This window comes from Anoplopoma fimbria, chromosome 20, assembly GCF_027596085.1.
Source record: "Anoplopoma fimbria isolate UVic2021 breed Golden Eagle Sablefish chromosome 20, Afim_UVic_2022, whole genome shotgun sequence".
NCBI classification, from domain to species: domain Eukaryota; kingdom Metazoa; phylum Chordata; class Actinopteri; order Perciformes; family Anoplopomatidae; genus Anoplopoma; species Anoplopoma fimbria.
The window spans coordinates 19,720,942-19,737,783 of NC_072468.1; the positions used below are offsets into that span (position 1 = coordinate 19,720,942).

Consider the following 16,842-nt stretch of genomic DNA (forward strand, 5'->3'; position numbering starts at 1 on the left):
TTCAATTTACAATTAATATCTTGATATTTTTTGAGAAAAGCAATTTTTGACATTTGAGAAACTACTTTTTGCACTTAAACAATGGTTGCGATTCATTTTCTGTAGAGAAATCAGCAAAAGTTCCAGCGCTACACTATTGTACTTTTAAACCACTACATCTATTTGACTACTAGTTAAATTGAATTACTAAGTTAAGCTTATATAGCTTTGACCGTGTACACCAATAAAATCCTTGGTAACACTTCGTAATAAGGCCTTCTTTATGTTTACCATTTCTAATAAATAAACAGCTTTACTCATATGTAATAGAAAACTCACTTAAGACTTAATCAAACCATAACATTTGGTGACATTTGTGTTGTATTATAACAATCCATTTGGCTTAGATTTTGAATGCAAGATTTTTAGTTGCAATCTTAGTTGTTTACAGTATCTGCTCTAAGAGCAAGAAAAAACAGGCAAAAGGACACATGATTATTGACGTATTTACTAGGAAATGAAGCAGATCTTAACATATAGAAACATTATCATTGAATACTTTGAAAAGCCTACATGCTGCTCATTGAAAAGATATTCATTAAATCAAGATAAGATGGATCAAGATAAATGTTTTACGGCAGTAAACACTGATACATTCATGAGTGATGAATGCAAATTTTCTGCTCATGCTCTAGCCAATTATCTGATAACAGATATTCTTTCTGGTTACCCTGATCTTATAAGATACTCCAAAGATGAAATGGCTGATGGTCACATACCTGATATACCATGAAAAACACACATAATGCAAACTGTGATACAGAACGCTATTTATGTGCTTCAAATGCTGCCCTGGGCACATAATCTAACAAGTCCTTGGATTTTCAAGGTTTAATTGAGCAATCCAACACTTGAATAAACAAATTTCAATAACACACCACTGAGGGGTCAAACATGTTTGTTGCAATCAGAATTTTTCTCATGGACTTCAGTTCCCAAATGATACTTTGAAAACATGAGTACAGCAGAATATTGCATACATTACAATACAACACTTTCATTTAACTTTTATCTAAACAGTGGGTGTCAGAATCCAATTAATATGTTTGACAAATGAGTCAGTCAGTGGTTTCAGGGATTTTTAAGAAAGTTAATCACAGAGATTAATAACAAAAGTCATCCACTTGTTTCCCTTTTTAAATGGAGAGAAAGGAAAGTGATCAAGTTAGAGGATATACTGGCACTAAAATCATAAAATGGTAAATTCAACATAAAAATACACAACAGTAAAGCATTCCATCTAATCAGAGCACTTATTTTAACAATCTTTCCGTCTTTTCACATCCTGAGTTAGACAGTTTTTTTTTTTTTCATCATTTCTTAAAGTTATTTAAACACCACCTAACAGCAGAGTATGACACAATATTTGAGTGTTAAATCATCCATGACACATTATTTTTGTCTTAAGCATTGATAGTCTGAATACACCAAGTATCGGCCATGTGTTGAGATGAGACAACCCCGGATTATATACTACTAGCCCCAATCCCTTTAACAACATTCTACTACATCCCCATCTACAACGATTATAGAGGAAAAAAATACAATAATAGTGGAACATTTTCTTCATATTATGTCATATCATGTCAAGTAATTTCAAAGAGGATACACTATAAAGAACATCATCAAACTGGGTGCATGAAGTTGACTAAGTAAAGGAATCAAAAAGCTTATGAATCTCAATCACATCCATTTCACATCATTTGTATTCATTGCTTTTTTTTGGCCATAATCTTAGTTTTTTTCTTCAAAATAAAAAAGAAACTGCTGTACCAAGACATTTCTAACCCCATTTTACTTTGGCATCTTTGTTCTACGCTTCACATCATGCGGATAAACACTCAGTCTCTTATTTTTCTTGTATAAACACACCTTGACTCAAATCAATCTGAAGTATTCCCTGAGTTTTCAGATTGGCATTCCTGAGATGAGCCTAAGAGTGGAGTTGAGTGTTTTTCCCTATCCAGCGACCGACTGTATGTGGTATATGAAAATCAAAAAAATATAATATAAAACATGTAACATATAAAAAAAAAAGAGATTAAACTGAATATAAAAAAAAAATATTAATGCATCTTACACATGATTAGTGCAGAGTAACATTGCATTGGTTTTGGCATAGATAGATAGGAATAACAATGGAACTCTCTTCCAAAAGGTTCATTGTTAATAAAAACAGAATAATAAAAAAAATAAAAATCATACAAGGTAAAGAAAGTAAAATAAACTCACAGTTTACGTCAGTCCTCATAATTCTATGTACCTGCACAGTATGTACTGTATATTGTTTTTGTGTTGCAATATATTACTGTTACACTGCATTCATACTGCATTGAATTATTGTAAAGGACAATGACAGTGATTTATCAAGCACATATGTACAAAGTTATACGAGTACCTTGATGTTAAAAATGTGTGACTCAAATATATTCTCCAGTCATATATAGCTGTGAATGACATTTGGCAGTTGTTTTAAGTCTACTAAAACAATAATTGCTGAGAGGCTTCAACAGGAGCAGAGGGAGAAGCGGCAGCGCTATTGGATGAAAATAAATTAGTATGACTTTTTTTTTTTTAAAGGCTTTAGAATAATTTTACATATATATTATTTGGTTGGAAAAGTCGTCAGCGTCTCCTGTAAAACTGGAGTAAAATGCTGATTAGCTAGCTAGTTCTACATGCTCCTCTGTGCAGGCTTGTTGTTCCTGAGCTATTACCCTACTAAGGGTTATAGGGAGGTAATGTCTTAAATAACTACCTAGAAATGGATCACAGTGGATATACAGTAAAACAAAAATGCCAGCCTTCTCACTGGCAACATCATCTCTAATTTTGCCTCATTTTATTCAAGTTTCAAGAGGAGAGCTAGCTGGACCACTCAATAACTCAGTCCAGGTCAAGTATCTTATTATGTGTGATGATATATTGGGTTTAGTACCACAATGGTTGGAATTCTATTAAATCCAAAATGATGTAATTATAAAGCAGCAGTATTTTACACAGCAGCCAATGGAATGAGAACATACTGTTGTTGGAAAGTTGACTAAGCTGCAGAAAAGGTAAAACAGTAACTTAACAGCAGGCTGAAAAATGGTGTTTTGCTGCCCTCTGTGGTTGAGACTTTAAGAGTAACACCCAGTCTATAGATCTGACTTTCCTTAACAAATAGTGGTGACAACAAGTTTATTGCCACTCTGAGCGACCAACAATTTCTATAATTTCCCAAACTAACATACAGCATTTTCAGGTAGCTCTTTAAAGTTAAGGTTGGAAATGTCGGAAACCAAGCAAGAAAAGCTATTTTAAATAAAATTATCCAACCTCATAACACAGCTCACTGTTGCCATCTCTTTTCCTATGAAAGTAGCCAGCAGCACTAGCTCCAAAAGTTGCTAAATTTAGCAAGAGTCAGAAACATGGAGAGCCCATCCCTTCAGGCATCCCTCCAAAGCAAGATTTTTATTGTCTATTTTGTTGTGTTTATTGATTGCTGTCAATTTCAACAAATATCAGATCAAAACCAACCCTAGCTCTAATGGATTTCTATAACTAATGGCAATGCTGTGTAAATACTGTAGTGCAAAGAGGATTTGATTTAATCCCAATTCATATCAAAATCTCCAAAGCTGTATTCTGAGAATATTTGGTAACCATCAGCAGTTAGTATGACAGTTTTGGTAGCAGACCCAACATGCACCAACGAGGTAGACTGTGCACCTTTAGACAGCCAGCAAAGCGATGGATGAAAGTAATGAATTGACAAAAACAATAACTCTGACCAAAAGCTGGAAAACCCCTTCTGGTCTGACATTCATTTGGCCCCAGGCAAACTGGATGGTCAATTGCAATATTGGCAGATGCCAATACATGGCCTATAGCTATACCCTAAAACCCGTCCCATGTGTTTTCCCCGAACCCTCCCCTTCCCCATGCCATATGCAAACTATCATTCACTACAGAGGTACCCACTGTCTCGTCTCTGTTGGATGTTGAGGTGTAACAGTCAGGGAGGAGACTAAAATGGTAAGGCAGCAAAAGTGTAACTCTATAACTAAAACACAATAACTGAGTATTTTCGCAAAAACAGAAGAGGTATAATGCCCACAGGAGAGGCACAGTATCACATAAAACAAAACAGATTCTACAAAAACTCATCAAGATAACCCGTTATATGGCATTGCTCACTACAATCTTAAACCCCTCAAGCAACAGCAGTGATTCGAACATTTAGAAAGCGTCCTGAGTGCAATAATATAGCAGTATTCCTGAGTGTGTATTACACCAACTGAAAAACAAACAACAACAAAAAAACATCAGCAACATTCTTCATCAACAATTTGTTTTTAACCTGAGGTAGTTCCAAAAGCAGCTTTCGACAGGTGGGAGGGGATCCACGTGTCCCGTCTCTCCATCAAAGCAGTTTGATTGGCCTCTGTGCTTCCCCCGGCGTCAGTGTTGCCCACATTTTCTCGCTTAATCGGAGGTCTCGGGAGGCGGTGCCGGATGGCTGTGCTCCTCCTCGTCTCCTTTCGAGGGGGACGGTTTTCCCTGAGAACCTGGTGAGGACTGTTGTGCTTTGATTGGGCAGTTGGCAACCATGTGGTCGATGCTCTGGCAGAAATGGCACTTCTTGGGCTGGGGGGGTAACTTGCACTCTTTGGCGTGGTGGTCCAGGCCTCCGCAGTTGTAGCACCTACAAGAGCAGAGAGTATTTAGTCTCATGTATTGTGTGCTTGCACATAAAATGACGGGCTTATTTACACATCCAACAGAACAACATTATGACAGATTTTAAGCTGTTATGCTTCTGGCAACCCAGCAAAGTCCAATATTCACACATTGTATCTCTTAGTGGGAAATATATTGCGGTTTAGATGCTAAATACATCACTATGTTCTCCGGCTAGTTGGTAACTGTGTCTGTCAGCTATTTTGCTTTAGACATCTGCAGTTCCATAGAGTTAAAGGAAACTGCAGATTAGTCTCTGTGGCTTATACAAGTCATCCCACTTTACATACAAGTAGTCATGTGAATCATTGTTAATATAAAAGTATTGATTTAAAGATCCTTCCCAGAATGCTTGGAGACAAAAAGAAAAAACAGGCCGTCTTTTATAACGTGATTTTTCACTAAGAAGTTCCATTCATTTTGTGCACATACTCCTTCACGCTCATTGTAAAATCCTAAATCCTCAACTTAATTTCAAAACAGATGGATGCAAGACATGGCACATACGGCATACTGATCCCTGATTGGCTTCCAAACTTTTTGTGATGTCACAAAAATCATGCAAGTGCGTTTTAAGACAAACAGGGAAACTTTAATCCTTCAACAGATTAATGTGAAAACAGCCTTCTAGTGTGACACTGTGCACATAACATAATTCTGCAAAGTGAAGGTAAAAATCCAAACAAAGTAACAATGAACAAAGCACATTATTGAGTGAAGGGGCATTTTAAGTTGCACATGTTTTCCACTAGATGGCAACATTTCACCTGGAATTACTTAAATTTGTGTTTAGTCATAAACCTTGAAAGGGCATTTTAGGTCACAGCACATTGCTGTGTGGAGGAGCACACCGGGTCAGAACATCTAACAACATATACCATTTCTTAGATGTTTTTAAATCACCACTGAAATTCGTGAAATCTCACTAACAACTTTTTGCTAAGCAGAATTTTTGTGAAAAGGTTTTACAATTGAAGAGGACTACTACCAATTCAAATAATTCAAGGCTATTTATACAAAGTTGGGAGCATTTCATTTGCCTCTAAACGGCTGTCAACATGGTGACGGCTGGGCTAGTGTCTCGTAGCTAACGCTGCTAATAGCACTTACAGTACAAACTATTGCAAAGTGCTGAAATAGTTATCAGTGTTTATCTGAGGGTGAATGAGTGGATGGGTGCTAGGCTTCTGTGACGATGCGGTCGGGAGGGCATCATGAACACAGTCCAGAGCCGCAACTGTAAGCTAACCAGTAGGGCACGCTCACATGCACTAAAAGGCACGTATTGCCGGCCCGGCTTCGTCAACTAAGCAAGGCAAAACTCGGACTACAACTAAAGACCTCATTCTCTGCTCAAATAGATATCTCTCCATTATATCTCTACATAGCAAATATTTGCTTGCTAGTATATTTATGCTATGAATCCAATATATTACACTTTCAAGGGGCACGGCTCATATATTTTCATGGACCTGGTATGGATACCATGACTAATATCTCAAAGTATCGTGAACAGCTTGTCCTATTTGTCATTTTGTCACTGCCATGGCTTCCCCACTTTGGACTCTATTGTATCAAACTAAGACATCCGTTTCATCGGCATTGAACTTTAGAAATGGACACCATGAGGGGTCAGCGGGAGCCATCACGGACGCCATCGGCCTCCTCTGTTTGGACATATTCTATAGAATGGCCACGCGTGCAAGGGCGGAAGACAGATGGGTAGTGGGAGTGAGGCGGTCACTCTGTGCCACTGCGGCCCCCCTGCAACCATTGTAGCAGCAGATGACGTTTGAGGAGGGCGCCTGCCGAGGGGTCAGTGTGGCAGTTGGGGTGGTGTCAAGGTCTATACCGTTACATCACAGAGGCTCCCCACAGCGGCATCCATCAGGAGGCAAGTGGAGGGAAGGGGAAGTGGTCCCTTTGTCTAAAAAAGCTGCAGTAATGACCTCTGAACCTTGCCCTCCCCACCCTCTCCTCAGTTCTCTAACCCCCAATCCCATCCCAGCCCTCTTGCATTTACTCATACACTGTTGCCATGACAACAGTGACCTTTCACCCCCTTGCCCAGGCTCTTACATCTGTTATCAATTAAATGGACAGGGGATTTTTCCCCACCCTCAGTAACATATACATATACACATATATATACATATATATATATATATATATATATATATATATATATGTGTGTGTGTGTGTGTGTGTGTGTGTGTGTGTGTTACTGAGGGTGGGGGAAATCCCCTGTCCATTTAACATAAATATATATATATATATATATATATATATATATATATAATATATAAATAAACACACACTCACAAAGGTGGTCTTTAAAATGTAGACTTAGAAAAACAGCTGTTCACTTTAGTTGGCAAAACACAAAATAAGAACTAGAATGTATTCCTTGCCTCTGTCCAAATGATATCTGACTATTGGTTATGATCAACCAATCGTATGTGAACCAATGAAACACCATTCAGTTGCATTATAGAATACGCTAAAGGGGTACGATATCTTATCCATGGATCAGTGTGGTCAAAGAGAGTTATTGAGCCACCGCGGGCCTCCCAGGACTCTTTGGGGCAGTAATGATCTCTGTTCTCACACTGACTACTCTCTGGCTCTAATCACAACTGACAGGGGGGTGAAGTTGATACACCTCTAACCCTGTGCTTTATTGATATTCAAAGAATGACTTAAAATCAAGGCCCCGTTGGCCCTTCTTTCTTTCACTTGGAGGGATGTTGTTGCCTTTGCATGAAGCCCCTCAAATCTTCAGGAGAAATTAAAAAAATTAACATTTGTAGATTGATCATTAAGTTTTTGGGCACTTTTGTAACTTTCTCAGGACCTGAACTCATGAAACTACTTTTTCAGGAATCGTGTTAAGGCTCAGATCAAACAAAAATATAAATCTTCCTTTTCAGTACTGAGGACTGACTATGACATGGAGTTTGTAAAAATCCCTCATTCTATAGAGAAGAGAAAGTGCTGGAATTACCCACATGAATGTTTAGGTTACTCAAAGCATGACTGGTTTTGGAATTTCAAATCAAATTGATGGTTTTCGGAAGGTTTAGGAAGAGAGAGGGAGTCAGTGGGCGTGAATTCACTAGGGGCCAGCAGATTTAAACAGTTATTGATCCAGGTCACACGTCAAGCCTGCTGCTGTGACCCTTGCTTGGGCTGGAGGTGGGGGGTTGGGGTCGAGAAAGAGGAAGGAAAATGGGGAGAAACTGAAATACCATAGTATATCTGATCCAAACTGGACACAACAAGGACTGTTAGTGGAAATAAAGCCTCTGATTCTTAAAAACCAAGTATCTCCAAATAAGTTTCAGATAAACTGCAAAGTGTTTCTTTACAGGTTTAGAACGCCGCACTGCTGGCATTCATTAAATGTCTTTCCCAGTTCATCCCTGCTTACCTATCTCCCTTTGAACGTCGCTTCTGGACCTTCTTGCCTTTGGGTCTCCTTTCACTGCCCACACAGTGGATGCCACCTGGTCCAGTAACTCTCTGCGACTCAAGGCCCTTCGACGACTTCTTGAAGGTAAACTCGACTGCCTCGCCCTCCTTCAGGCTGCGGAAGCCCTCCATGTGCAACTTGCTCTGAAAGGAAACACAGGAAGAGGATTTAGCATCAAAGTTATTGTCTGTGTGTTTGGGGAACTCCAGTTATGTGTTGACTTAGGTTTGAGAAAGAAAAGACGAGTACATTTTTTCACTCTTTTTCCCCATCACAGAAATATAGAAGATAATTCTTAGGGGGATGTATATATATATATATATATATATATATATATATATATATATATATATTGTGATAACCTTCTATATTATATGACCAGAGTCCAAATCACCTCCACATTGGCCCTTGTGAAGAACCCCCACGCATTCTTCGCTGTGTGATATCATCAGAGCCTGATAGGACTTATCAGGTATTTAAGGTGATTATTACCTTAATAAAACAAACAAGCACCACAATGCTTGCGGTTCCCACTTTACAGGTCAGTTTGTACAAATACTGCCCTGCTTAAAAGGCCCTGTTGTCTTAGGGCTGCTTTGTCTTTCTCGCTGTGTTTGAGTGGTAAACCTGACGAGGATAACCTTCAACCCATCCCCCCCCTATGGAGGAGCAGCATTCCACACTGCTGCCCCCACCCAATCCCTCTCTTCTCAGCCACATCACAAAGCTCCACCAACATACTGACCACCAGCACCACTAGCCCTAAACTGCAGGATGCAGGGGTTAGTGCTGTGGTTGGGGGTTGGGGTGAGAAGGCAGCGTAGCTTCTCTGGGAGGTTGGGGGGTCAGGGGGACATTCCTTGGATAGTTGTTTGGCAGAGAGACATGAAAGATAAAAGTTGATGGAAAGCGCAAATGATTGATATCTGCCTATTTATATCAGTGCTTAAATATGTGGCATCTTATTTTTGGCGAAACATTGGAGAGGTGTGTTTGGTTAATCGATCAACAATAGTAAGGTTTGAATATGCTAAGAGTAAAAACTAATTTAGCTACATATTCACTGAAACAATGTTCACCTGAGGTTTTTCTACTCGTCTCGCCAGAAACATTTCCGATACCAAAGAAAAGAGATGAGCGATTAAGGAAAGGTGTGGAGCAGCTTAGGCTAACACAACACGGGAAACCCCGATCTAAAAATTCCCTCAGTGCGAGATGTCACAACTAGACATAAAAAGAAAGATCCATGGTGAAACCGGTTTGTTTTGATAGACATTCATCCCATTTTCCTTTTAAGTAAAGTTACATTATAATCAACTGTCTGCATTCTGCGTCTGTCAAAACAGCCGGGGATCAAACAAAGCTTCTCAAAGCACACGGTTTATTGTGAGGAAAAGTCTGGGATCTGCTTTAGAACAAATCCAAAGGGATCAATTAAAGCATTCAATAGCTTAATGATCTGGGAATTGGCATTGTACTCTGCAATTAGAAAAAGCAACAACAACCACAACCTCCTCTAATCCTATAACTCACAATTGAGCATCTGCTGCAAAGTCCTGATCAACACAATTGGTCAGCCATGACATCTGAGTGGCAACATGGACGTCTGCATAGTCCCTATCCCGTCAGGCCTCTCTGCCCTGGTGACTGTTAACCCACTTCCTCTTCCGTGTGTGACCTTCCCCACCCCCATAACGGACCCTCACCGGCCACATGCCCACATCAGGTTATCCACACACAGATTCAGGTACAGATGAGGTTGGGGCCTTTTCTACCTTTAAGGATCTGATATGGGGGCATTACGAGTACTGAAAACTCTGTCCAGAATGTGTCTGGAAGCCAAGTGAGGCAGAGAAAGACATCAGAGCAGCGAGGGACAATAGCAGGACTGCTGCTGAGACAAAGAGGGGCTCGGTCACGGCCGAGGGGTGCTTCATTCGGATGCATGGCTCTTTTGTCCACCTGCACAAAGGCCAGTGGACCCTGGGAGTTAATTTTCCTTGACACGCGGCCACTAATTTTAGGGATGAGGCCTTTTTCGTTGCCATAACCCCTATACATCCATCATTGACACACGTGTCTCTTACATTTCTATTGACAGAGAGTGAAGTAAGTCATTGGATACGCATTTCTTGCGGATAAATTGAGAGCAAATGAGGTTATTACTTCAGTGAAGCAGTGAGCATTTTCTCTCTCAATTTGAGCCTCCTGTTATGTATCTGCAGCAACGATCATCTTACTTTCATGACAGAGAAACAGGATGTTTTTTAAGATGCATATAATGGCAGTTCATTTTATACTTCTTGTAAAACCATCCATTCATCTCCATTTTCTTTTGAATCAGAAACCAATGGAGCACCAAACCCCTCACATCGACTCATGTTTGGGTTTGCATTATGATTAATCAGGCAGCAACTTCCTGTGTATAGTCAAACAATAATTCAGTTACAACAGCCGCACAGCACAATGAAATCTCACTATATGCATCATCATGGAGCACAAACTTAACAAAAAAAAAATCCGATTCAAGTGGGTCTGAAAACTGGCTTCAACAAAAAGGGGGGAACATGCAAGCTTAAAGGAATAAATGGGAAATAAAAAACAGCTTCAATTTCATCATTAGCAAATAAAGTTAAATCTTTGAAGTTGGTAGACAAAAGTCTCCACAGCATGAGGCCCTGGGAAGTAGTAGCACGGTGAGGATAAGAACATTTACCTAAAATAAAACCCTGAGATCTCCTTTCCTCTTTAAAGCCAACTCAGTGCCACACACACACTCTGATGAGACACACGGGGGTGGGGGGGTTGAGCAGACAGCAAAGAGCCTTTAATCACTTTATGACAGGAACCTTGAGGTGAATGGGCAGCTAGTGGGGACTCACATTCACATGCTAAGCCTTTATCTTATCAGACAGCAATGGAGGCGCTCACTCTCATGAAAAGTAGGAGGGGAATGCACCCCCCACACCTCTCTACCACCCACTCCACCAGTTGTATGCAAGAAGGTAAATGGTTTCAACTGAGAAGAACTGAAAACTTCCCCTTTATCTCTTCAGACTGAGAAACAATCAAACCTCAAGTGAAGAATGACAAAAAGTTTTGATCCGATAAGCTCCAACCTGAAAACTACAACTACATTTACACTTTTTTACAAGTATGACAATTTTCCCAGCCCATGCAGTCACACAGAAATAGCTGTAAATTGATTACATTACAGTACAGTCATTTAGCAGACGCTTTTATCCAAAGCGACTTACAATAAGTGTATTCAACATAGGTATTCAAGAGAACTACTAGTCACCAGAAGTCATAAGTGCATCTCCTTTCTTAAACATTTAGGTTTAGGTTTAGATTAGGTTGTCTTAAGTGTGTGGGGAGAAAAAAAAATCATGAATGCTGTCTGACATGGGTATGTGTTAAAGCATATTTAACCTTAAAAATAAGTGATCAATAATCATGTTTAGATGATTTGTCTATTAACCGAGATTGAATAAGTTAAAGCTTTCACTTCAAAAGATGCAACGTTAACTGTAAAAACAAAAGAAAACTCAATTCATCATATTACAACAAAAAAAAAAAAACAGAACAAATATCGACTTTACAAATGGTTACAAAGGTTCAGAAGAGGAGCAATTAATCGACACGCTTTCTTCTCTTTAAAGAATCAGTTTCCATGCAGCTCACACAGCACTCGCTGTGATCTATACTTAACATTTAAGTATTGATGCCACACTAGTTTAGTCTTAGATCTAACCACACTTTAATTCTCCATCACATTAGATCAGTGTCCCTATAGAAAAAAAAAAGTGAGATCACCCCCACCTGTTTCCAATACAGCTTAATTAAATGTAGTTTTTTTTTTTCTTTTTAAAACACGAGGGAAGCCGGCAGCAACACGTGGTCCCCTGAGGGAGAAACACCCACCACACTGCGAAAAAAGGCACCCATCTAAACCATGTTTCACATATCTCATATCATTTAAAGTTTTTATTAAACATATTGGAACTCCTGGTAAGACCGTTTTAAGTTTTGTTGTTTTTTTATTCTTCATATCGCCGTTTGTTTCGGGTGAATCTTTTAACTTTGACTAATGAGTCATTGCTGACTAGTTTCGACGATACAAAAAAAAAAAAAAAAATAACGTAAGCTGTATTGGAAACAGGTGGGGGTGATCTCATTTTTGTTTTTTTTGCCAAGAAATTCCTTGATTCAGGAGAAGTTTGACTTTCAGCACGAACTCTTTCGCTACTTTTCGCAGTGTCGGTCGTGTCCCATCAGTGTTGGGTTTCCGCACATTTCATAAGTCATCGTACCTGATGGACAAACACATCGACCGGTTCGTCCAGTGGCACTCCCTCCCGGTCGGTCATGGACAGGAACCCGAAGCCCATGCGGACGTTGAACCATTTACAGATTCCGACCCCGTTGAAGGACTGTGAATCCTCCTCGGTGCTCGGTCCCTCATCCTCCTCGGTCCTACACACTCCTGCAATGAAACATGTTTGATTACCAACACAAAAAAAAATAAAAAATAATAATCAAATCATCAGTGAGCCTGCAAAATGTTACATGAACTGTATCAAAAAAAAAAAATCAAAAAGGTTTAAAAACTTTTCTCCAGTGTCTTGCGTTGCTGCAGCACCAGTCAATATGAATCGATGGAGAGAGTAAAACACGCTGAGGCTGCACTATGGCGTGATTTCACCCAAACAACTGAATAACACACCACCTTCTTTCTCAAGGTATATGCCACAACTTTGAGCAAAATAAGTGATCCTGCAAATGTGCATGATTTCAGAATCTCTAAAGCATTTTGGAAATGCATTGATAGACACAAGTACTGCACATCACGTGTGTGAACAATGCCACACACATGTTCTACTGCTATCAGATACACAGTCCCACCAGAAATACAACTTAATTAACTCATACACCCCCCCCCCCCAAAAAAAAAACCAAGAAGCTAAAATGCTGTTTATTTGTGTTACTCAACCTGGGAATTCCTGGTGAGAAGCGGAGCCCATGTCTTCAGTTCTGCTTTGAGTCAAAATTAGCACCCAAGCTACAGTATTTTTCTCTTTTTTTTTTTTTTAGCCCTCAAACTGGGTAATCCTCACAGAATGCCACTTTCATGCAAAATGCTGTGAAGCGCAGATAGTGCGCAGGGAGAGGGGGAAAGCGGGAGAGGGAGGTAAACAGAAGGGGGCTGGCAACCTATTCCCTCTAAACAATGAGGGGTGGAGGGGGTGGGGGTCACCAGGCAAGGGGTTTTTACTGAAGAACCCCCCCCCCACCCCCTCAAAGAAAAAACAACAACTCTGAAACAACGCCAGGAGAGATAACTCCCACAAAAAAGCTCCCAACATACCTTCTGCCATGTTTGTGGGCCAGTTTACTCCCAGTGTCTTTTTTTCTTTTCTGAAACGCGTTTCTCCCTTTCTCTCTCTCTCTCTCCCTCTCTGTCTCCCTCTCTCTCTCCTGCAGTGGTCAGCTCTGTTGGTCAATACAAATGACCATTTCTCATCCAACAAACCCCCCACACACACACACACTCTCGGCCACGTCCACGTGATTCACAATTATACAGTCCCCAAGGAGAGATTGCATATTGTGTAATAGAAAGGGCTCAAATGTGGAGGGTGACCAATCACTTCTTGCGACACATCCTCGTGACATTTTTTAGGGCATTTCTATCAAGACTTAAATTAAACTCACAGTAAGTTGATAGTAAGGTGAGTTACATATTTTACAATTATTATTATTTTTTTTTTTACAATAATATTTGTAGCAAATAGGCCCTTTTTTATTTATTTTTTTGCAAGATTTTTTGCATTATCTGTAAAAACATTAAAGCTTTCAGCTATTTCCCCAATCACGACTCTTGGATTATGACTCTAGAATAGCCCAATTAAAAAAATAAATAAAACCTTTTTGTTTAACCCCCTTTAAAATGTGATCTATATGCATGCAGCAAAGGTGGGAGGGAGAAAATGAAACTAGTGGAGCCTGAAGTGCCTGTTTTCAAACGCCCGCGTTTTTTAAAATTCAGTTTCGGTTTAATTAGTTAAGTTTATGTTTTTATAAGAAAATATTGACATTTACTTCATTGTACAGCATGTCATCTCACATATGGTCTCTCGTTGTGTGTGCTTTCGTTTCTTTGGGATCAGTGTGCTGGTAGGCTGTTGTCCTAACAGTGTTAATCCAGATGAAACATGGAGGGGGAAGCGTTGTCTTCACACGCAGCAGAGGAGAAACTAAACTGACTCAAACAACCGAGGAGGAGATTTCAAATATAGAAAATAACCAAAACAAAAAGAAGGAAGAACCGATTTTTTTAAAACGGCCCCACGATTCAAGGTGGCAACATGTAAACAAGCCAAGCTGGTCAAACGAATTCATGGATCAATAGTGATTGATCACATCATGTTAAAACGTTGACTCGTGTCCTTGTGGAGTGATGGATGAATCAAAGACACAGGAAAGTGATCTTTTATCCAAACTGAGAGTGAGAGTCCAGCTCCGAAATGACCAAAAGATAACTAAGATAATTATTTTTTACAATGAATGGATGAATGGAAACGAAATACAAACCATTTTAACAACTATAGCTGACATCAAATAACTAAATTAAAGATAACAAAATTAAAATATAATATATAGAAAGAATACTTTCTTTTTGAAAAATGTATTTGCTCAGATTATATCAACTAAAATCTGAAGGATGAACCCGATTTATTTTACAATATTGATATTTGTTTTTTGTGAATTATGTTTGAATGAAAAGCTTAATTTACAACGTGTGTGAGGGAAAACACTAGTTGAATTGGTTCCATTTATCTGTGGAGATTAATTTGAATTAAATCTTATTTTGGTGAATGGAAGCACAGCTCCACCTCTGTGTTTGTATATAACGCTTGATGAATGTTTCAGAGGTGACCTGTCGATTTCATCACAACTACCACAACGACCCCTTGTGGACCCGCAACACGCACATACATATATATATATATATATATATATATATATATATATATATATGGCCCTAAACATTAGGCTATATAATCGACAGCATTAAATATCCCCATATATGGAATTGTTAACTACAAAAATCAGGGAAAGCCATTTGCACCATATCAATACGTTAAAGTGGTAAATAATTGTTTTCAAGAAACTTGAAAATTCTTGGAATAAATGTGTTTATTAACATGCTCCTTGGCCAGATAGAGGTTATGATATATAATATTATAATGTGAAGCAGAACCTCCAACTAAGGTCTCAGGTTTAATGAAACATCTCCTGGACCTGAAGGATACAGAAGGAAGAGAAGAAGGGAGGAATTAGAAAGTTATAGGAAACATAAATGTTCTGCCATAAACTCCAACACACCCACTTCACCAAATCGATGTTTATACATTATCCTGATTGGATTTTTTGTTTTTATTTGTTTTGGAAAATTAGAATCTATTACGGGATGTTGAAATGTAAAATGACCAGAGGGTTTTTCTGTGGTATTTATGAATCTGCAAAATGTAATGATTATTTTCATAATTTAGTTTATCATGGCGTTTTTAAAGCTGTACAAGTATCTCTGCATCCCTGTTTTACTACTTTCCGACGTTTTAAAATGATTTAGAATGGGTTAACCGAAAGTAGGTTTATCAGTTTTAGGGATTTTAACTAATAATTCTGACATAAGAAAGTTTACTAAAAACGATACACCATTAAATTACTCGGTCTTTTTTTTTTATTGTTGGTACAGTTGGAAAAATCACAATAATAACCATGAGCCTTAAACACGGCATCAAAGTCCGCTTTAAACCTGAGCACAATGCTTTCCTGGAGGCCAGATTATAGAGGCAGCAAAAAAGTGCAAAAACAATCTGGGAAAAAAAAAAAAAATCAGCATATACTTAGTCCTTTTACAGCAATTGTGCTCGAATAAAGGAGAAATTAAGTTTATTGAACTGATAATTGAAGTTATTCTATATTCAAATTTTACGCAAAAAAAACAAACAACGAACTGCGTAGCTATAAACAACCTAATGAAGTGTCATTAAACCAGATGGAGAGGTCAGTGCCTCCCAAGTGCTGCCTCAGATTATTTTGGCCGGAAGCCAAGATCTCACTGCTGGACTCCAGCAGTGAGATCTTGGCACCGAGCTAATGGACTGCTGCGTAATTTATCCGGATGACCACTGTTTTTAGATTGACCATTTTTTCCCTTTATGGCATTAAAGTGAAACTCCTTCATTTTGTTCAAAGCCGGCAGTAATAAATAAGATTATAGGAACATTTTGCCTTGGATCAAACATAGATACATCAATAAATTATAATAAATTCCCACTGATGTATAATAATATTAAGTATATTTATTGTCTGTGTAGTTGTATAGTATGTGTATTTATTGTCTGTGTCTGTGTAGTTGAGCTGCTGCAACACTTGAATTTCCCCCATGGGGATCAATAAAGGAATATAATAATAATAATAATATTATTATAATAATTATCATGGGTATTTTTTTAATTATTATTATTATTATTATTATTATTGTTAAAATTGTATTGTTATTTATATTAATATCCATCTCTTAATAATATTAA

General features: G+C 38.6%; 1 protein-coding gene across 3 annotated transcripts; it reads right to left on the bottom strand.

Moving 5' to 3' along the window:
* Window positions 1–487: 487 nt before the first annotated feature.
* On the bottom strand, window positions 488–13,754 carry lin28aa (lin-28 homolog Aa). Of its 3 annotated transcripts, none has more exons than XM_054621019.1 (4): window positions 13,608–13,754; window positions 12,553–12,725; window positions 8,198–8,382; window positions 488–4,732 (listed from the first exon to the last, which is right to left on the bottom strand). In XM_054621019.1, the coding sequence occupies exons 1-4, from the start codon at window positions 13,615–13,617 to the stop codon at window positions 4,513–4,515; spliced, it is 588 nt and encodes a 195-aa protein (XP_054476994.1). In that variant the 5' UTR covers window positions 13,618–13,754; the 3' UTR covers window positions 488–4,512. The 3 variants fall into 3 exon arrangements, with proteins under 3 accessions (XP_054476994.1, XP_054476993.1, XP_054476995.1); XM_054621018.1 differs by lacking the exon at window positions 13,608–13,754 and adding an exon at window positions 13,233–13,462; XM_054621020.1 differs by lacking the exon at window positions 13,608–13,754 and adding an exon at window positions 12,851–13,030.
* Window positions 13,755–16,842: the final 3,088 nt, after the last annotated feature.